The sequence below is a fragment of the Choloepus didactylus genome, chromosome 5 (assembly GCF_015220235.1).
Source record: "Choloepus didactylus isolate mChoDid1 chromosome 5, mChoDid1.pri, whole genome shotgun sequence".
NCBI classification, from domain to species: domain Eukaryota; kingdom Metazoa; phylum Chordata; class Mammalia; order Pilosa; family Megalonychidae; genus Choloepus; species Choloepus didactylus.
In genome coordinates this window covers 36698095-36719857 of record NC_051311.1, presented here as the reverse complement: position 1 = coordinate 36719857, position 21763 = coordinate 36698095, and the positions used below count along the sequence as shown (strand labels likewise).

Genomic DNA, 21763 nt, shown 5'->3' with positions numbered 1-21763 from the left:
CACGAGAGCTATCAAGCAGATCAACCAGAAATCCTAGTTTTGGAAATTTCTCAAGAAAGCTAATAGAAATGGGGGAGGCTGGGAGGGAATCTTGTAAAAGGATGTTTACAATTGAGCTCTTCATGCAAATTAAAAAATAAAAGAAACCCAACGTTTGACAACTTAAGAGTAAGCAAATTATGGTATACTGATATGAAAACATTCTATAGCTATCAAAAATATACTGGTAGAATACTGATATGTGGAAAACTACAAAGACAGAATAAAAGATTACATTTGTATAACATTTAGAATTAACAGGTTTTAACAGAATGGGTTCCTAATATGGGTTATTCCTGAAAGTTCCTAAGCATATTAACAGGGGTACATGAACTACTTTCTGTATTTCAAAGAGATTACTGGAAATTACACACTTGTTTACACATAAACTAATAATTTACTTCGTTTTTCTCAGATCATCTCAGTGGGGATAAATAACCAGCTGATAGACAGATGTTATATATGAAATGCTTTCCTTTATGTCCATGATTTTTAACAAAATTTTATAAAATGGTCCTTTAGATGTAAAAAGAGTGCAAAATAGTATTAAAATTAATTGTTTTTGGTACTTAGTCTGCCATAACTATAATTCAAGACAAAAAACAAGAAATAAAATTAAGTTGTAATCTTCATGATTCAAAACTTACCAATCCTTCAGTTGGGTTCAGTTTCCCACCTAGTTTGTTATTCTTTGTACAGTCGTCTTCTGAACATACACTGCCTTCAGGTTTTTGATTTAAGAGGGAAGATGCCTTTTTATTTTTCAACAAGTGTTTCAGAAGTTCATTCCCTGCATCCCCTTTGGCAGCAGGGATCCCAAGAGGTTGGGGAGGACTCTGTGATGAGGAGAGAGAATGTGCTCCAGCTTTTTCTTCTGCCTTATTACCAGTTTGTTCCTCCAGTTTAGGCTCATCTCGGCTGGGGCCCTGCTCAGCCTCAGCCTTTTCCAGTTTTATCTCTTCACTTTTGGCAGGTGTTTCCATGGATAAATTCTCCATCTCTGAATTTATGTAAGTCTGTTGATTTGGAGTTCCTTGTGCAAAATCACTGTTGGGCACTTTGTTTTCTAATCCAGTACACAGCTGGCCTGCTGCTGCATCAGGAGTTGATGGACCTACTGGTTCCACTGACTCTTGCTCAGCTTGCTGCGGAAGCTCATTGGGTGTGTTCACTGTGGGAGTGGAGGTAGTTTCTGAAATACTTGGAGTTGGTGGAGCAGTTATATCTGAAAGGGGAGTTGATGGTGCCTTGGTGGATTCTACATCATCATCTTTCTTCTTTTTTCTTGTTCTTTTCTTTTTCCCTTTTTCTTCCGGGATTATATCAGAGTACAACTGAATAAGAGATTGGTTTGATCCCAGATAACTTTGTCCATGGGTTATAGCAGGATCCTGGCCACATGGAAGACCATTATTAGCTACTGGAGGTGCTGCTGGTAATGCAGGTGTAAAAGGAGGTCTTACCTGGGACTGCTGGAAGCTGGTTCCAGAAAGACTGCCATGCACCTGCTTAACAGAATGGAAATTTGGGCTTCCACCAGGAATTGACGGTGAATCAGGAACAAACGAGAGAGGCCCTACCTGCCTTCGCTCATTGGTTTGCACGAAACTTTGGGTAGGCGATGAATTCATGGGTCCTTGTATGTTCTGCTGCTGTAAAACTTGCCCCATTTGCTGTTGGTGCTGTGGAGACTGCTGAAGGGGTCTTGCGGGTTGCATAAAATCACAAGATATGTCGGAACCATAGAATGGAAGCTGGGACACAGATGTCCTACTACTCAGTTCTGAGCCCATCATGCCATGTTGCTCCATTTCTATCCTTTGCTGCAAAGCTCTTTGTCTATCTACTTCTTGCATGAGTTGGATTCGTTGTCTTTCCTGTTGTTCTCGTAAACGTTCCTTACGCTCCCGTTCTTGAAAACCTTCACTAAAGGGATTATTGTCATCAAATTCTACCCGTGGTGGTGGTCCACTCTGTGGATTTGCATTTGACACTGTCCCTGGGGCTGGTGTGCAAGTTTTTATTGGTAATTGGGAGATTGGGGGTTGAATCCTAGGGGGATTGAGGGGAAGGTGAGCAGGAGCAGTGGTAGGCTGCCATCCAGGTAAACTGGGCATTCTAGCAGGGCTGGTATGGCCAGGAATGACCACTGTGTGCTGCTGGTGCTGTAGCTGTTGTGGCACCAGGGGGAAGCTAGGCTGGCTCATGGTGGGTGGAGCAGCTCCTGAAACTAGGGTTGGCTGAGGCTGTACACCAGGCATTATAGGAGGTGGGGCCATTGCACACTGCTGCTGCTGTTGCTGCTGTTTGATTCGATAATCTTCAATGAGCTCTGCATGCTCTTTCTGTTGTTTTCGAATCTGGAATAATAAAATTAATCATTACTCTTCTAAATACACTAAAGGTATTAAACTAAAACAATGGTTGATGATAATGTTGGGGATATACAGAGGCAGTTATACCTTCAAGAGGTAAACATATTTTGTTTAGGCAATGACAAAAATCACAAAAAAATTGTATTGATAAGCTTTAACCAAAGATTTCTAATATATTTAACAATAAGAATTTTTCTAAAGGCACCTGTAAAACTTCTTTATATAATAAAATTCCAAAAATACAAATTCCAGAAACATTTTTCTGAAGTAAAAAATATTAAGAATACTTTATTGTGAAAGTCATCTAGTAGTTAAACTACACATCCAAAAGTATGATAGAACAATAAAGAGTACACAGGAAGCAGTTAATTGTGATACCTTAAAATTAACATTAACGAAGATTAGAATAACTATAATTTAACTCCTTTAACTATTTAAACATGTTAAGATTTCATTTCTTAAATATACAAAACTGTAATTATTTGAATTTAATGGGTAGCTCTGCAAATAAGGGTGCTTAGACTCTTCTCTGACAGTTGGATAACTTTATTTCCTTGTCTTTCCTGACCACTTTACTGGCTAGAAATGAAACATCACCATTTGATTGGTGAAGCAGTAAGAATTTACATAAAGCACCTAGTACAGTATCTGGAATATAAAGGTGGTTATCCCTGCCTTTGCCTGACATTTTTTTTATTACTTAAAAAAATGTTATCAATTGCTTGTCTTATTGAAATTACACTGGATTGCTGACAACTATATAGTAACAGGTATGTCCCATTTATCCAAGTATTAGTTTCTAAATAGAATTTGATCCCTGGATATAGCAATATTAGGCCCTCATCATAAAAATTTTACACAAATATACCAGAAGGCAATCAAAATGCTAAAAAGTTTTAAAATATTTATTTTCAAAGTAACATTTACCTGCAATAAACATGGACTCAGAGGGTGAATTTAAAGAGAAAAGAAATCTCTCATTCTGGAATAGTCCAAGTTTTGAATAATAGGAATGACATTATGATCACCTACTGTTGGTACATTATTGCAGTAGCTGTGGCTCTGAGATAGGACAACTGAGTCCAAATCCTAAATCCCATAATTACTAGCTATAAGCAAATATGTCATTTAACCTCTGTGACCACGCACCTATTTCCTCATTTGTAAAACGGTGATAATCCTAAATCCTTCAGAAGGTTGAGGTTGTAAAGAAGGTTAAATAATTTAATGTATGTGAAAGTGCTTACTAAAGCAGAAAACACATTTTTATTCAGTCAATCTACTTTGAACCCCCCTCCTTTTCTAGTAACATTTGGTTTCTTTAGTATTTTATTTTAAAAATTAAAATAGAGGAAATTGATTTTGGGTGTACAATTCTATGGCTATTACCAAACACATAGATCTGTGTAACGATTACCACAATCAGGATACAGAAGAGATCCATCACCCCAGAAAACGCACTCATGTTGCCTCTCTGTAGTCAAACTTTCTCTTCCCCTATTCTTAATCTTTGGCAACCACTAATTTCTCCTCCATTTCTATAATTTTGTCATTTTAAGAACGCTATATAAATGTGATCATATGGTAGATAACCTTTTGGGACTGGCTTCTTTTAATCAGCCTAATACTTCTGAGTTCCATCCAAGTAATTGCCTGTATCAACAGTTCATTCTTTTCTATTGCTGAGTAGTAATACATTGTATGGATATACCACAGTTTGTTTAACAATTAACCAATGAAGGAAATTTGGGTTGTTTCCAGCTTTTGGTGACTGTGAATAAAGATGCAATAAACAGGAACAGGTTTTTTTGTGAATGTAAGTTTTTAACACACTTGTGTAAATGCCTAGAGGTGGGTTCTCAACCCATGTTGAACACTAACTATTGTTTTAATTTAAATAAAAATTTTAAATGTTGCTTATTTTTAAGTATAATTGTTATTTCAATTAGAACATTTTGAGAAATATCTAGTTTACAATGGAAGATACAAGCAAAATGGTTTTATTTTTCAGGAATGAGTCCTTTACATAAGATATACCAATATATTTTAAATAGTATACCAACATTTTAAGACTGAAATATTGAGAATAAAAAGAAAACAACATGCCATGGAAAAGAACAATCAGAAGGATTCAAATCTTGTATCTGAAATTCCACTAGAAATTCACCTAGTATTTTTCCAAGTGAAGAAATACTTCTTGAGCCTGATTCTTGTTTCCACCAAATCCAGGATCTTTCCACAGTGATTTAGTGCAGTAGAAATAATTGAATCTTCCCAGCAATAGCTGGGTTGCTGAAGAGGATAAAAGCAGTTCTCCTAAATCAGAGTTACGAGAAATCATCTCTTCAGTAGCACTTACTAAAAAAATACATACTATATGACCTTTACTCTAGGGACTGGAATGGGCTGTCATTTCTTCAGTTAATGAGAGGTCTCAGAGTTTTCACTCTTTGCCAGTATACGTTTGTATGCCATTAAACACTAATCATAATCCTTATTAAAGAATGGCAGAAAAAACTTTCTACTCATTTACATTGTTGATGGTTTCTATTTTGCAAAACTATTACCTGTTCTAGCTGTTTCTGAACCATGCTTTGCTGCTCAGTAACATGCTTGAGTTGTTCTGCATCCTCTTCTGGAAATTCACGCCCAGCTTTCTTGGCAGTACGTTGTTTAGCTGAAAGGGCCTTCTTAGATTTTCTGTGTGCACCAATTTGTTCTTCAAGATATTTTTGTTGCATCTGAAGAAGCTGCTGGGTCTCCTGAAGCCATTCTTCATACTGCTTACGTTGTGAATCATCTGAGGTAAAGATTAAAAATTCATCTGTGTTAATTTTCTAATAGGTCCAACATTGTAAGTTACACAAACCCATTTTTAAATGAAATACAGTTGCACCATGACCTTTTAATAGATAATTGAAAACACTATTCTAAATCTTAGACCATTATGTAACTATAAAGTAACAGGTTTTAGATAAATATTTAATTATGAAAGCCCAGAGAATGCATATTCTTAGGTTACAGCTTATTTATAAATACTTTGAATCCAATCTTTGACTTTTGTCTTGTGAAATCCCTTTATTCAATGAATTCAACAAAATTAAGATATATCCTATCAAGAACCAGAGCATGGATTAGGTAATCATTTCCCATGCTAATTGTCCTTGGTTTATAAGATTTCTCGATTTTTAATAGTGAAGAAAGGTCCTAAAGTGAGAGGGAGAAAACCTAGAATGTTTTAGAAAGGACCGTTTCTAAATCTATGCTTTATTTAGAAGAAATCTATAAGTTGAAAACATTAGTAATTTCGATCAATTTTGTAATTTATAGTTCTATAAATGAGCCAATGGAGGGATTTATTAACCCAGTGGAATCTTTTATGACTGCCATTAGTATCTCCCCAAACAGTTTATATCTTTATCTTGTACCAATATTCCAATATTCCTTCTTTATTTTGTAAGGGTACTTTATTTCCGTGCACTAATGTTGAGTTCAAAAAAAAAAAAAAGAAAAAAAAAGAAAGAAAAAAAGAGAAAAAAAAAAGAAAATTTCATCTTATAGGTAGTGAAATTCTGAATATACTTTCTTCTCTTTTAACTCACTACAAGACAGAGAAATGAATGAATACAACTCTAAGAGGACATTAGTTGAAAAATAACATCAATGGTAACAGAATATTGTCATACATTAAGAATCCAACCAAAGCCAATGGGCACAATAAAGCCAGAAAAAGCCAGTTGGTTACATCAGTTTACTTGTTTTTAATGCAAACGTATTCAAATTATAATCATAATTAATGCAGGGGGAATTTCAAAAGGCTAGACTTTGGGTTTGTTCCTAAACCCAAAAGTTCTAGTGAAGGTATGAACTTGAAATCTAGTCTACTAAATTTGATGGGCATTTTTCAAAACAGGCTTTTTCACAAGATTTCAGAAGTTCTGCTTCTGGTAGAATGAGACCTACCGCAAGGAAAGCCTTTCTGGTTTCTGGAACCAGGAGAGCAGAGGTGCGCAAAATGAAAAATAATGGTGAAAAAAAGTTAGCTAAACAGTCTGAAGATTTCAGAAAGGTTCAGTTTGGGGAGAACTTTAAATACTATCCTGAACCACCTCGGGACCCCTGAAGATAACTAGAAAGGATTCGGTGGCACGCTGTATACTCGATCTTCACACCATGCTACTAACCCAACTTATTTCTAAGCATATTCCCTTTGTTTTTGCCATTTAGTGTCCTTGTCACTTTAGGCAGACAGCCTTTAGAGCAAGAAGTGGTTTAATTCTATAGATTGTAAAGTGCCTGATCTATATACAAAAACAACAGAAACAACAATATTGAAGAGAACGGGGAAGACGATTTTTCTATTTTAAAACGCTCATCTCTAACTGTAATTCTTCATGCACAAAGAAAAAAAGCAATGAGAATACATGCCTTAAAGAAGACAGCCTAATAGGATACTGATGTTTCATAAACGATGAGGGAACTGAAGCTTAAAATAACACACCTAAACTAACTCCAAGTTTTAGAGGAACACAAAGATAGTGCAAACAAGCAATTCCCAGAAAACATATAGCTTATTAGATTTATACTTACTGACAAAGCCTGGACCAAAATTTGGAGGATTAGGCCTAGAAATCTGATGTGTTATACTGCCATCCTAAAATAAGTAAAATTTACAAATAGGTTTATTCCACATTTCAGTTAAAAGGAAAAAATAAGTAAAAAAAAAAAAAAAAAAAGAAAGAAAGAAAGAAAAGTAAAAAAGAAAACAAGAAAAGAAAGGAAGGAAAAGAAATGGAAGAAAAACTAATTTCCTAACACATCATTTTTTCCTGCTCACCTAACACATCTTTAACATTTTGATTTTCACAAAAAGTAGAATTTAGGAGTGACAAGCTAATTCTGAAAATTCATACCTATCTCTGAACTATATTTTAGATTTCAGTTAAAAAAACAATTATGTTTTAGTTAAGGGATTATTCACCAGAAATATAATTCTAGGGCAAATTAAATTTAATACTAAACTAGAGATCCATATAAAACCTCACTTTCTGATGAAGTCTGATTTCTTCTGCAACTGGACTCACTTAAATATGGGTTCTAGATCTTAGAAATTAAATTCTATTGCACAGCACAAGGTTATTTAAAGCAAGAACCAAAATCTCTAACATGCACTTAAATAATTAAAGAAAATTACACTAATTAAAAATATTAGTCTTATTTTCAAATCAAATGTCTTATTTCTTCCAGGGTGATGGAATAAATTAGTTATTAATCTCAGAATACCCTGGCAACAATTTGATAAATAAAATTAACTAAAAAAAAGGGTGACCCAGTTGTTAGAAGTTCTACTAAACATGAGCTGTACAAAAGATAATTATAAACGATAGTAGTAAGAATGTATTAAGTGCACTCTTTACAATACTCCAAAGAAGGTGGTATACCATTTGACAGATCAGAAAGCAAGTTAAAGAACTAGCCCAAAGTTGCACAGTAAATTTATAGTGGAAGTAGGATTTTTTTTTTTAACTCAGCTACAAAACCTAGGCTTTTTCTGTTGAATCGAAGGTGTCTCTCTCCTCTTTTAATAACAAAGCAAATGTAATCATCAGCATAGTAAATCTAAAGCGTAACTAACAGGGCAAAAAGAAAAATTCCAAAAAGATGTATTATAGATAGCATTCTTTTTTTTTTTTTCTAGGCAGATACTTAAAGAAAAAAAAGAACTGATAAAAATACTGTATGAAATGTGGATTTCTACTTCCATGGACATTGCTTGAAGCTAAGAACAGTTTATTTAAATGTTTACACCTAAAGCTGATAGTTATAAATGGTGAATATTCAAAAAGCTAAATTATTCCAAGGAATAAATATACCAGAAAGACAACCTAGAGCTAAATAGAATGATGATAATCATTATTTTCCACTGCTTCTAACAGTTTACACTTTAAACCTAGTGAATTAATTCTAAAATGGAGAACATGAATACGTCTTTCTGGAGTTAAAAAAAAAAAACAAAAACCCTAAGCATTTGGCTTCCTTCCAAGTGATTTTCTACCCTTAAGTATACAGGTCCTTTTCAGAAACGAGTACATTTTTTTAAAAAAAACCTTAATTGTCTTTCCTTAAAAAAACCAACCAAACAAAAAACATGTTTCTCCTGAGCCAATAATATAATTTGGCAGTGCTCTAAGTTTACTACTACTTGTAAAAAGTGGTCTCACTATAAATGGGTGTGGTGAAAAACTCACCAGAAAACAAGCATTCTAGAGTGACTAATCACAAGCAGCATTACCTGAGTAATTGTCTGTGGTACAAGATTCTGGCCTTCACTATTTTGTGTTCCGGCAACCGACTGACCCATAAAGGGAAACCTGCGAAAAGGAAGTGCTAAGTATCAAAGGGTGCATATTTAGAACTGAAATTATTTTACATGCTTAACAATTTTCTGTACCATGGAAGAGGAGAACAGTGACAACATTGTCTTCATCAAAAATATTTACTAAAGCCTGATTTTTTGTGTACCAAGCACATTTAATCCTTACTGCACCTCTATGAAATGTGTACTCTTAGTACCCTCATTTTACTTATGATGAAAGGAAGATTTTAAGAGATTAAGTAACTTTCCCCACAAAGGAAAGTGAGGCTGGGACAAGAAGCCAGTCTGATTCTAGAGGTTCTATGATTCACTGTAGCTTAAAATAAAATAAACTATTTAGGATAAGAATACAATTTATTACATAAATTGTAAGACAATTATTTATTCTTCCAATCTGTATTTAAAAATAATTGGTAGCATAGCGATTTTGTATTCCTAAACAAAGGATGCATTTCAATTAAGAATTTTCATACCTACTTCTATATCTAATGTTAACTGAACAGAACAATTAGTGACTGACCAAGAAAATCTCTATCTACGTGGTTAAAAATATTTGGTAAAATGTTGCTTATTCTAATTAAAGCTATAAAAGCATCAAAGAAATATTACTATTTATACGAAAACTTCCCTTTAGAGTTACTAAATGCATCAACTTATCAAGAGATACAATACAATTTCTAAAATATATTCAAGAACTATACTTTAGTTTTTCAGAATTAGAGTTTTAGAATACATGCTTTTAAATTTTTGACTGAGTTTTAAAATTTATCTACCTACCCCTCCACCCAACTTCCGGCTATATAGCCCTGGTCTGGAATGATCTCTTAATTTAAATATCACTCATTTTCATCACCTGCATTCAACATATCACACGACCTTAGGAGGGGAATTCTTTGAGGCACTCAGTAGATGAGTAAACAATATGCCTTATACATAACTAATACATCGGTATATATTTAATTGGTAGAGATATGATACTGAAAGAGCAGAGGTTCTATACTGAGGTCAATATCTTAAACCATTAAATTTCATTTAGCATTTCCCTCCATTTTGACTACACAATAAACTACAATATTATCACCAATACCTGTGACTTTGTCACCAATAGAAATCAATTATTTTTACTTAAAAGTTGTTGCAGATACCTAACTAGGTCATTTAGATTCATCACTACTTTGATATTTGATATTATGGTAGTTATTAAGCCTACTGCTAAATTAATGCATTAAAGAGCATATATACCATAAATTTGTTTTATTACACTTTAATAACTATATATCAAATATAGTTGATTTCCTTTGTAATACTACATTTTTTTGTTTTATGCATATAAAAATCCTGAAAAGTAATTCATAAGCTTCCCTGGAATACCAAAAGAGTGCATGACATTTAAGGGTTAAGAACCTTATGATAGGGTGATGATGTTTAAAATAATGGATATCATTAGAAATCATTACCTCTACTTTAACTTCTACAATGCTTCTTATTTATAAAGTATCTCAACAATAGAAAGGAACTATTACCCTCACAGATTCCAAATTTCTTTGAAGTATCATGTTATCTTAAATTCATGCAGATTTTTACATTCAATTCCACAATAACCCACATTACTTTTTATTAAAAAAGATATTAGGCTAAATTGATGGTCTATGTTTACTGACAGAGGTTCTCAACCATCAGTATACATAAAAATCATTCACTCAATGAAAATACAGACAGACAGGTACCCTCTCCATATATTCTGATTCAGTAGGTCTATGAGAGAGCCAAGAAACCTTCATTTTTAACAAACCACCACATACTACAGAGCACATGGTGCTCTGTGATCAAAATTTGAAAAACATTGTCCTGTGGTATTTAATGCTATTTAGGGGCATAAATACTCAAATAACTTTAATGCCTAATTTCCTTTTTCCTGCTAAGAGTAAAAACTTGCCTAATTTCCAAATGCCCTCTTATGTACTCATTACTTTATTTTCTGATTCAAGTTAAGTTTGAGGATATTTTATTATTTTAGAGCTGAATTCATATTTGACTTAACCACCCAGTATTTCTACTGAAATGTCTTTTTCCTCTCTTCTTTTTGATAGAAAAAAAGCCTAAATATCCTCAGGCCTAAATAATCTATCTTCTTTTCTCAATGCAAAACAGCTTAACTTCTATTTTTCTGCTTATATTTCCATCTTCATCTGTCCCGTGGATCACTTAGTTAGCAGAATCAATTCTAAACATATTTAAAATAGCATGTACTTAAGCTTTTTGATTCCTTGACTGATCAAGTCAATCTTCCAAACCTTTATTATATTCTGTTTACCATGAAACTAATGAAAATTATTTTCTTACATTTGTATAGCATTTTATAGCTGATCAAATCCAATTGATGTCACAACCAATTTAAATATTTGATTCCCAGAATACAGTTTTTTGTGTACATAATGCTCTAAGAACTAGGAATAATTCATGCACTTCTTGATGCACAGTAAAAAATGAGAAAACATCCTCACCTACCTGTTCATAACCATTGGTGGCATGCCCATATTGTTTTGTGCCATTACTTTATTTATGCCTTTAAGGGCCACCATTTTGGCTTTCATTATAGGATCTGTAATTGCATCAAAATCTGAAGAAGAAATATATTTTAAAGTTACTTCATAGTACTCAGTTCAAGGTATACTAAGAGGTAATGTGATTATATGATAAACATTGTTATGTCATAATGCTTATTACTTTTTATTTAATAATCACTATCTGTAAATTTCTATGCTACAGAAAAAATTATGAGATGGTAGGAACCTTAATCCCACCTTGTTAATCTATAATTGAAGTATGCTTTAATTCTTTAGGCCTGCAAGATTAAAACAAGAAATCTGTTGCATGTAAGGGAGAATACGTTGGTAAACTAACATAAAACAATTCCCTTTCATCCAAATTTTCGTAATGTTAATTGGAATTGCTTTAGCAATGGGACATAGTGCCTGAGAATCTGTGGTTATTTCCAATACCAGGAAATTCCACTCAGTTAATTATCATTCTTTAAACAAAAAAAAAAATGCATCAATTTCTTGAGAGTGTATCCCCTCAAAACAGAAATGCTGAGAAAGACCTAAGGAAAACCTCTTGATATATAAATGATATATAAGTGAAAAAGAAATGGATCAATTTGTTGAAATTGGTACTGTAGACAGGATAGGTTTCAATTTTATTGTTTAGGAAAAAGCATTCCTTAGACGTATGCCCTTTGATTGGATTTCTTATTCTTAAAAATGTTGGGGCATCTTGAATCATTTTTTTTAAATTAGTAAGCCATCAAAAATAAGTTCAAGGACTTTATGTGCCCCCCCCCCCCAAAAAAAAGACTTGTTTCTATTAAAGAATACTCTTAACGGAATTCAGTAAGTTATGCAACTCAGAGTTTTCAATCTCCTGATTTAACTGGGAGGCTAGGAATCTAAAACAATTAATCACTTCATTTTAAAGCTAAAGGATGAACAGAAACATAAATCTCAGTTAGTGCTCTATTCCAAATGTCATTTGTACTACTGAACTACTATAAGCATACCGAATGCCAGCCTTATGCCCTTATTAATTACCACTGAGACTCAAGTGAATTCCTACCAATATTAGGGAAGAAGGGTTCCGACCGCTGACGAATCATGGCTTGCATCTGTCTTTGCTGCTGCTGTTCTTGCCTCTCTTGATCCAAAAGATCCTGTAGAAGGAGAGGCTGTTCCTCTAGAAGGAGGGGCCTTTCTCTATTTTGCTGGGATAATGTTTGAGGAATCATTAGCTGTTGGGCTCCAGACATGCCGTTGGTACTAGACTGACTTGTGAGAGGCACAGCTTGAGTTGTAGGTTTGCCTGTTCCAAAACTGTGATTTGTTGGCTGACCCTGAACGAATCCTGAATTCACCTGCATACCCTGAGTAAAAGTATGGTTTACTCTAGAAACTACTGGCACATTAGAATTCATGGTATTATCCAAAACGTGACCAGGTGGTGTCATTAGTGTAGAAGGCAAACTTGACACACGATTGGATGGTGAGGCTGGCAAAGTTGGTGGTGGAGACTCCAAGGGCCTAGTGTCTGAGTTATCTGATTTTTCATTAGGCAGTAAACTTGAGAGAACTGGAGTCGGTCCAGCTATGCCACAAGAGTTTATATCATCTTGAGCAGGCAGTTGAGTGGATCCCTGAACAACGCTTGTCTTGGAGCCAGCAGGCTCCCGATCAGTTCTTTTCTCAAGTGGATCTGGATCACAAGGCTGTAAAGGCGGCTTTTGTCCATCATTTAGGTCTGTGTTAGCAGAAGTTTGTGAGCAAGGAGTGTCAACATTAACCTTATCCTCACTTTTATCAATTTCATATTTGCTTTCCTCTTTTGAATTTGGAGACAGTACTTCTGTTTTTATCTCACTAGTAACAGTGGATTTTTTCTGTGGAGAATGTTTATCAGAGGGAGCCACAGTTTTGTCTTCTTGTTCTTTTTTTTTTGGATCAATAGATATGCATTGATTATCTAACTTATCATCAATTGGAACATTAAGATCTAGTTCTTCATTAAACATACTCTTCTTATCTCCTAGGTCAAGTTCTGGATCTGTATATGCAATTATATCAAACTCTCCTGATCTCAAGAGGTCATCCAAGTTGGGATCATTAGTTTCCAAATTACCTAAAGTATCCAATTCATCTCCCTTGCCATCCTCTGTATCTAAATTTAAATTTTCAAGGTCTTCATCATCCAAATCTTTGACTTCAACCCCCTCAAGGTCTTTAACATCTAATTCTTTAACAGATGGGTCATCAGAATCAAGTTTTTCTTCGAGTGCATCAGAAGATTGGTTGGTTATCTGTAAATCAGATGCTGTCTCAGCTGGTGTAGATGTTGACAAAGAGGCCTCTGAAAATTCACCACCTAAGGGGTGACTCAGAGACCTCATGACTATAGGAGAGGAATGGACGGGATGAACTTGCTCTTGCTGAGATGGTGGCACTTGTTCCAAATTTGGATGCACGGGTGGCTGATTAAGTAGACCTTGGGGAGGTCGTCTCATGGGGTCTGTGTGTCTAGGGCCTGGAAAGTCTGGCCGGGGAATGAAACTTCCATGTCTTAGATGAGACATTGCCTCTATAACATTGCCAGTAGAAGAACTGAAGGGCAGGCGTGGCCTTCCATCAGGGGTCCTATGCCTCAGTTCAATAAATGCTTGGCCGAGTATGTTATGCTGCTGAACTGGCAAGCTCTGTGGTGGAAAATGTTGAGGAAGTCCAACCTGATTACTCATTTGTGAGTTACTTAAAGGCCGAGGCACGTCTACAGACATTGATCTTCTAAGTTGTGGAGGAACTCCAGATCCTTGTATTTGTTGAGGAGGCACAAGGAAACGTTCCTGACTTGACAGGGTACCATGATTACCTCCCGGAAATCCAAATCTTTAAAAAAAAAAAAAAAAAAAAAAAAAACTTCAAATGGCTAATTGTAATATAATTATATTGAATATAGAGTTAGGGTGAATAAAGGGAAAGAAACTTTAGATTGAACCGCAGATACAGAATTGCTATTGCCAAATACAATGACTTAGCAAAAACAGAATTATCACCATCAGAAAGTACTTAGAATGTATTCATATGCAAGTAAGCTTCTGCTAAGTTCCACAGCCTGAACACCATATGTGAGCTCTAAAAACTTACAATAACAGAAGACAAAAAAACAGCCACCAAGCAAATGGACTAAATTGTTTAGAAATAAGCACAATGCTATTGGAAATTTTGATAAAGAGTTCCTTTCTTTTTTCTAAATTTAGGAACACTCTATGGAGTGTTACAGAGGAAAGTGGATTCGGGGGGGGTGTGAATGAAAATAAGAGATCTAACCAGTGGGACGAGAGACTTCCAGGTCTCAGCACATGAGAAGGTATGGTATAATGACTAGATAGACTAACTAAACCTATTTGCTTGAAAGGAATGAGAAAGGCAAGCAGTAGTAAGACATAAAGAAGGACAGGCATCATTTGCAAAGAATTAGTAAACAAACTATACGATTGTTTTTATTGCACTCATTCTAAAAAAGATTAATGGTAACTTACAAGGAAATATAAAACACAGCTACAGGCATAAATTGTAATTAAGGAGCAAGAAAAAGGTAATTAAGAGTAAGAAGAAGTGGAAATAGGTATAATACTAAAAAACCACATAGCTTAAAGACCTATCTCCTTCCCACAGCTAGGGCTTAAGTTTGGCTTTAACTTTCTACTAGCCAGTTTATTAAAAAGGACGTATGGTCATGATTCATCATTATGAACTTTATAACTCTATCCTGTCTTGAAAATTTCCTAAAGTAAAACCTTTCCAATTTGGAAATCTCCACAAACATTTACAACATAAATTGAAGAGTGGAAATTTATCATATTAACGATAGGGGAGAGGACAATTATCGTAAGAGGCTTTAACTGTGTGGTAGTGACATTTTAGAGACTGTGATTTGACCAGTATGATAAAACTGTAACAGTACAACTTACATTTTAATGTTAATACAGTTAATATGTAATGATGAAGGGGATGCTTTTGGAGTCTTTAAGAGTTTTTAGATGGGGAAAAAAATCCATGACCTTTCTTTAGTAGGAAATAATGCTGATTATATCTCAAAGGGGAGAAAAAATAGAAAGCTATAGCAAATTTTTGAATAATTCATGACTATCATTTGACTATTGTCTTCTAATAGCAATTTAAATCTATATGGAAATTAAAAGCATTACCTAAATCCATGAGGTCTCACCCCCAAACCAGCAACATCAGGAGGATGTCCACGCTGTTCTTTTGGGAAAACAGCATATCTAGGTCCTAGAGGAGGGACAACAGGAGATCTAATGTTCCCGGGATAGGGAGGTGGAGGCCTAGTAAAAGCCTGGTTGATATTCTCTGGTTGCCAGTGTTGAAGGGGCCCTGGATGAGGCACTACTGGTGAATCCTGTGACCCTTTCTCCTGCCGACCAGCAATCTTCTTCTGCTGTTGCTGCTGGAGAATGATTTCACGTAATTTCTGCCGCTGAATGGGAAGGAAAAAAAAATCACTGCAATTTCTGAAAATGCATGGCTTTTTAAAGGTTAATGGCTTTTAAAATCCTAATGCTTTTGTTATGTGACTACAGAAATGTTTAAAATATCTAAATGTTTCAAAAGCTATATAAAACACTAGTTACACTTAACTCTTCAATAGATTACATAAAATAAACTGATGGCTTGGGTCCTTTCAATTGCTGGAGAACTATCACAGAATTGGTAACTTTCATATTTAAGGATTCCCCTACAAATTTATGAAGACTGAAATAAGATATAGAATAAATCCAATTCAATTGATGTTAATTTTACTAATTTCATTTTTCTTCTCTGCAATTCGATGAATTCTATAGAATAAAAAGATAAGAAACTTTAAATCCCCTGTAGAAATTACTCAATTTGATAAAATGTTTAGCTTCCTCTGAATAACACATTTAAAGCATGAGACAACATATATGTTTACCTGTCTCAATTTCTCTGCATCTGCTTGAGACATATTTACAGTATTCTGTGTATCAGTTACTCCTGAAGTTGGTACAGATCCGGGAAGTTGGGAGACACTGGAAAACGGTTGGCTTTGAGAAGTCATTGGAGAGTTTGAAGATGTACTGAAGTTGCCCTCTGATCCAGGCCTTGGCTGATCAGTGACATCATGAACAACTTGATTTGTTCCAAAAGAATCTGACTGAGATCTTGGAGTCATTGAAGGTTGATCATAGGGATCATGGGCAGCAGATGGGGAAACATGGGTAAACGTGTCTGAAAGACCAGGTCCAGGTGGCCTAGGTGTTTGGGAACACTTATCAGGTGGCCTTTCCAAAGGGCCAGGTAAAACTGGTCCACAATTCTGTGCTGCCTGCAGGAAAAGATCCTGATTTGGCATGAGGACTGGTCTTATCATTGAGGACCGAGTAAAACCCTCTGAAATCCTTGGTCTTGGTGTTGCTGGTGGTTGGGAGTAAGGAACAGAAATTCCAGCTCTTGGTGTTCCAGGAGGATGAGCATATGGATCAGAATGCCTCTGATTAGTTGCAGATGTAACAAACAAGTCTGTCTGTGTAGATGGCCGTGGGGTTGGTGGCTGCTGACTATATGGATCAACAGTGTTGGGCCGGGGAGTTCCAGGAGGTTGAGAATAAGGGTCTGGATTGGACCGAGCTGTTCCTGAGGTTTGGGAATAAGAATCTACAACAGGTCGTGGAGTTCCTGGGGGCTGGGAATATGGGTCCTGAGATATTGGTTTTGATATGGTTCCAGATTGGGAAAATGCCCTTGAAGGATGGGCAAAAGTTTCATTCATTACTGGATGAGGGGTGTGGGGAGGCTGGCTATATGGATCACTTGACTGATTATGGGAAAAATTATCTATGGGTCTTGGTGTCAAAGTAGGTCTTTCGTAAGGGTCAACAGCCATTCGCCTTGGTGCCTGTGACACTGATCCATAAAGATCCTGAGAGGATGGAGGGGGATGCATTGGAGTCTTAAAGGGTCCAGGACCACCATCAAGAGGTGTGGGTGTCAACAAGGGTCGTGCATATGGGTCAGGTATCCGTTGTCTTTGAAATACATCTGTCCTAGGAGATGGTTTAGTAAAGGGATCACTGGTTCCAGCTGTTAGAGGACATTTTGCAGTTTGTTCTGAAACTACAGGAGACCTGGGTAGGCCCAAGGGTTTGGGAAACTGATCTGTCATCATAGGCCGAGGTGTGTCTGGAGGCTTTGCATAGGGATCACCATTTGTTGTAGAGGAAGAACATAAATCTCCGACTGGTGATGGCCTATTTGCTGTTGTTTCACTTATATGAATGGGCCTAGATACTGACGATAAAGGTGCACAGTTTTCTACTGATGCAACAGAATTCCTTCTGGTAAAACTATGGCCCCCTGGAGACGGTCTAGGGGTACCAACCATTTTGGCATAAGGATCCATTGGAGATGGTGGTCGGGAGTTAGAAGATCCAGGTGAAAACATCTGTGGTGAAGGTGGCTGGGAAGTTTGAGACTGAGAAAGACTCTCCTGAATGGGAATCCGGGATGGGGTTGAAGGAGGCGGTGGAGCTTGTGGCTTTACAAACACATCATCTGAAGATGTAGAAGTAGGGGTACTAGGTAGTGTTTGTTTTGTAAACAGGTCTTTATGGAATGACTGTGCAGGAGACACATTTCCATTGCCCGGCTGAGGTGTCAGAGGACTCTGTATCCCACTGCTTGGTGTATCTGAACCAGACTGTGTTAGAAGATGCTGAGAACCAAACTGCTGCTGCTGCTGCTGCTGTTGCTGCTGTTCATTCTTTACCTGTTCAAGTTTCTGTGTGGCTTCAATTTTAGCTTGCTGCTTACTTTTCTGACGCATTTGCTGTTGAGATAGGAAAGAAAAAGAAATTATATGGTTAAGGAAGAAAATCACCATTGGGAATTAAAAAAAGAGAAAAAAATGTTTGATATCAGTAGCTACCAAATTGCTTTCTTATCAGATTATGAATTCCTAAGAGAAGAGACTATTTTTCATCATAGTATGCCCTACTGTGTGTAGGGCAGTTTATTGTTCACAATATTAAAACCTTCTTGAAACAACCCAAAAATAATTTTTATGAAGGGAAACAAGTCAATTTTCAATCAAAATTTTTTGTTCTAAGAACTACATTCTTAAATAATGACATAAATTGCTGTCTTCTCAAAAGGCAGAAGTGTAATTTTAAACAAAAGCAAATGAATCAAAAAACCTCATACCTGTCTAAATTTCCATTCCTGTTCGTGCTCTGATTCTCTTTGCTTTAATGGATCTTTAAAAATATCTGCATCAATGCGAGAGCTGGGATCAATGCTATCCTGTTGTTGCTGTCTTTTCAGGGAATCATTTGACATCTGTACTTTATTAATGCGCAAAGCAGCTCTGTTATCTCTGGCTTTTTGCTTTTAAAAAAAAGAGAAAAACATTATCCTCCAGTATGCAATAATATGTTTTAGGAAATAAAAATAAAACGTCTGATGAACTTTATTATACAAAAGCATCTGGATACTAATTCATTTTCTCTTTTTACAGTATATATTACCAATCAGTTGAGGATACATTTCCATATTTGTATCTGAACCAGACTAAGCAATCCAAGGTATAATCTAAAATTTTCAATTATAATTTTCTGAACAGACCCTTAGAAAATGGAAGAATTAACATCAAACTCATCCTCCAAATCTAAAATCTGGAAATTTGAAATTTATGTTACCATACCATTTAAAGGTATAACAACACAAAGCACTTCAGCATGTCCAAAAAAAAAAAAAAAGGTTCAGGTAGTATGTTTAAAGGTATTATATACATAGGAAACTTTAAATACCACATATGGTGCTCTTTCCTGTGAGCTTGCTTTTCTCCATAATTTAGCAATCTGCTTCACTCTAGTAGTCCAGTCTATAACAAAAGAACACAGTATACACATTCACAGAACCATGGTAATGACATCTCACAATTAAAAATGTTGATGAACTACTCATAGTTATTTAGGCCATGTTATAAGAAATGAATAATCCGATATTAAGTTCTTTGCATAGTATAAAGTTCTTCGAACACAGCCAGCCAAGCAAAATATTTTCTGAATGTACTGCCTTATTAACAACCTGGCTTGTAGAATTGGAAAACTTTTAAATCCAAAGGCTAAGCAGCCAAAAAAATACCTAAGCCAAGTATAATACATTACCTCAATCCTGTGAGATATTATCAGAACCAAAGTTAAAACTTTTTAAAAATATCTACACTAAACAGAAGTCTATCGATCTGACTCAAAAGGAAGTAATCACAGTGAATAATATGCATCTTACCAGTATTTGTGTATATATAACAAACACATGGAAAAGTAATGGTTTCAAGCCTTTACTATGACATTCAAAGTGTTGTGCTGATACACAAAATGAATTCTGGTGAAATCAACAGTTAATGACAAATGCAGAAGAGATTTATTCTAAATATTTAAAAAAACTTCCAAAAAAGCCAATGAAAAGGAACATCAGCTGACAGGCCAATAATAGCTTTAAAACAGTATTTCATGAGGCTCTAGAATCACAGGGCAAAATTATTAAAACAAAACAAAAAAAAACCCAAACTAAAGCTTTGCTGTAAGGACACTGACACAAAGTGGCTTAAGATAACTAGATATGCTTATCTATAAACAACAAACAAAAGCATGGTATAAAAGTAGATAAAGAATGTAAAATACTGCTTTAACAGACATTCCTGCACTGAACACAAATTCCTACTGTTAGATAAGGTAGCATTTGATTTATCTCTATACATAATTAGTAAAGTACCACAGGGAGATCAATCTAAAAAGGCAAAGGTCATTATACATAAGAAAAACTGCTTCTAGGTACCCTTTGTGTGTCAACAGACAGCTGGCAAACTATTGCATAACATAATTTGAATGTCCTCTTTAAATCCCACTTTGCCTTGCAACATGAACTCAAAATTATAAAATAGCATCTGCTTGCAATATTCCCTAACTGATATTTCATTAATTCAAATGTTTCTTCCTCTGGTTAATCAGAATTTTCTAAAATAGAATAAATGTACTATCTGCTTTTTCAAAAAGGTATTGGTAATGGCTGGACAATGCTGAGGTAAGGTGAGAAGAGGAGAAGGGAAGATAATATTGACTGAGTTTAAATGCCAACACTACTAACAATTGACTCCAATTTAACCTAACTTAATGCTCTTAATTACATGCTAGTTTCTGTTCTAGGAATTTTTTTGTAGAATTATACACATATAACACAACACTGACTTCCACGTATTGTAAGTACTGTGAGGAGCTGGAAAACTGATCATTTCATTAAATGAAATTACTTTTGGGAAATAGGCAAATGAGTGCAGGGCCTAGGGCTAAGAATTTTCTAGATGTTTCTAGACATCTAGGGAATCTTCACATTGTCCATATCACACTATATGAAAATTAGTGATGATTCAAGGGTACTCTATTATAATCAAGAGAAAAAGAGAGAAAGTTGGTAAGTTAGATAGCAATACATGCATCACTCACCAGGAAATTCTTCCTTTAAGTTGGGGAAATTAATATTTGTGTAGAGAACTGGTGCTACTGTTGCCATTTCACCCAGAGCCTCCTCCTTCTCCCACTTCAGTGTACTTCTCTGGGCATTTGACATTGTATCATTTTCTCCTTCCACAGTGGGAGCTGATGATGTCCAAGAGCTATTAGGATCACTCACCATTGGATTAAATGCTGCATTTTTATTCCTGACAAATAATAAACAACTTAGCTTCATAAATATAAAATAACTTTCTTAATCCTGTGGTCAAATACAATTTTCATTAAATCCTATTATAAAACAGATAAAAGTGATGTGCTTGATGAATTTTAAACAAAAATCTTAATAAATGTAATATACACTAATATTGCGCACAGTAAACAGATTAATATATATAAAGATATAACACAAATCAGTGTAATTTCGGTTATCACAGAAAGTGGAGACTTTTAAATACCTGGCATCAGTGTAAGGGGATTGTGCTATTGCAGAGAAAGTTCCCAATCCATTTCCAGGAGGCAACGAATTATGTGGGAGATGAGGACTGGGTCCAATAAGGCCATTCATGAGTGGCATCCGTGAAAAAACACCTTAAGAAAAAAATAATTCAGTAAAACAGTTGCACATTATTCATAAATAAAAAAGTAACTGAAATATTTCTAGATAAAAATAAATACTAGATAGTAGGATTTTTTTCAATATTATACTGTAAAATATTGCTTACAGAGTAACTTTTGGTTATAAAATTTTGAAATATGGTCTTTACAATTGTGTTAACTTCATCATGGTGTACTGGAAATAGCATGTTTTGGAGTCTGACAGCCCTTGGTTTGCATCTTAATTCTGCTACTTGTTAACAGCAGACTCAGTTTCTACTTCTC

At 35.2% G+C, this 21763-nt stretch overlaps 1 protein-coding gene across 3 annotated transcripts in view; it reads right to left on the bottom strand.

Annotated features, from left to right (window-relative positions):
* Positions 1–21763, bottom strand: part of KMT2C (lysine methyltransferase 2C) — a 393502-nt gene that overhangs the window by 23506 nt on the left and 348233 nt on the right. For all 3 annotated transcript variants that reach the window (XM_037835765.1, XM_037835764.1, XM_037835766.1), the window contains exons 33-44: positions 21340–21472; positions 20876–21090; positions 19181–19254; positions 18576–18758; positions 16309–18201; positions 15545–15834; positions 12406–14222; positions 11299–11410; positions 8707–8785; positions 7005–7068; positions 4982–5214; positions 687–2399 (exon numbers count right to left, since the gene is read on the bottom strand). In XM_037835765.1, coding sequence (XP_037691693.1) covers positions 687–2399; positions 4982–5214; positions 7005–7068; positions 8707–8785; positions 11299–11410; positions 12406–14222; positions 15545–15834; positions 16309–18201; positions 18576–18758; positions 19181–19254; positions 20876–21090; positions 21340–21472 — 6806 coding nt within the window. The remainder of the gene's footprint in view (positions 1–686; positions 2400–4981; positions 5215–7004; positions 7069–8706; positions 8786–11298; positions 11411–12405; positions 14223–15544; positions 15835–16308; positions 18202–18575; positions 18759–19180; positions 19255–20875; positions 21091–21339; positions 21473–21763) is intronic.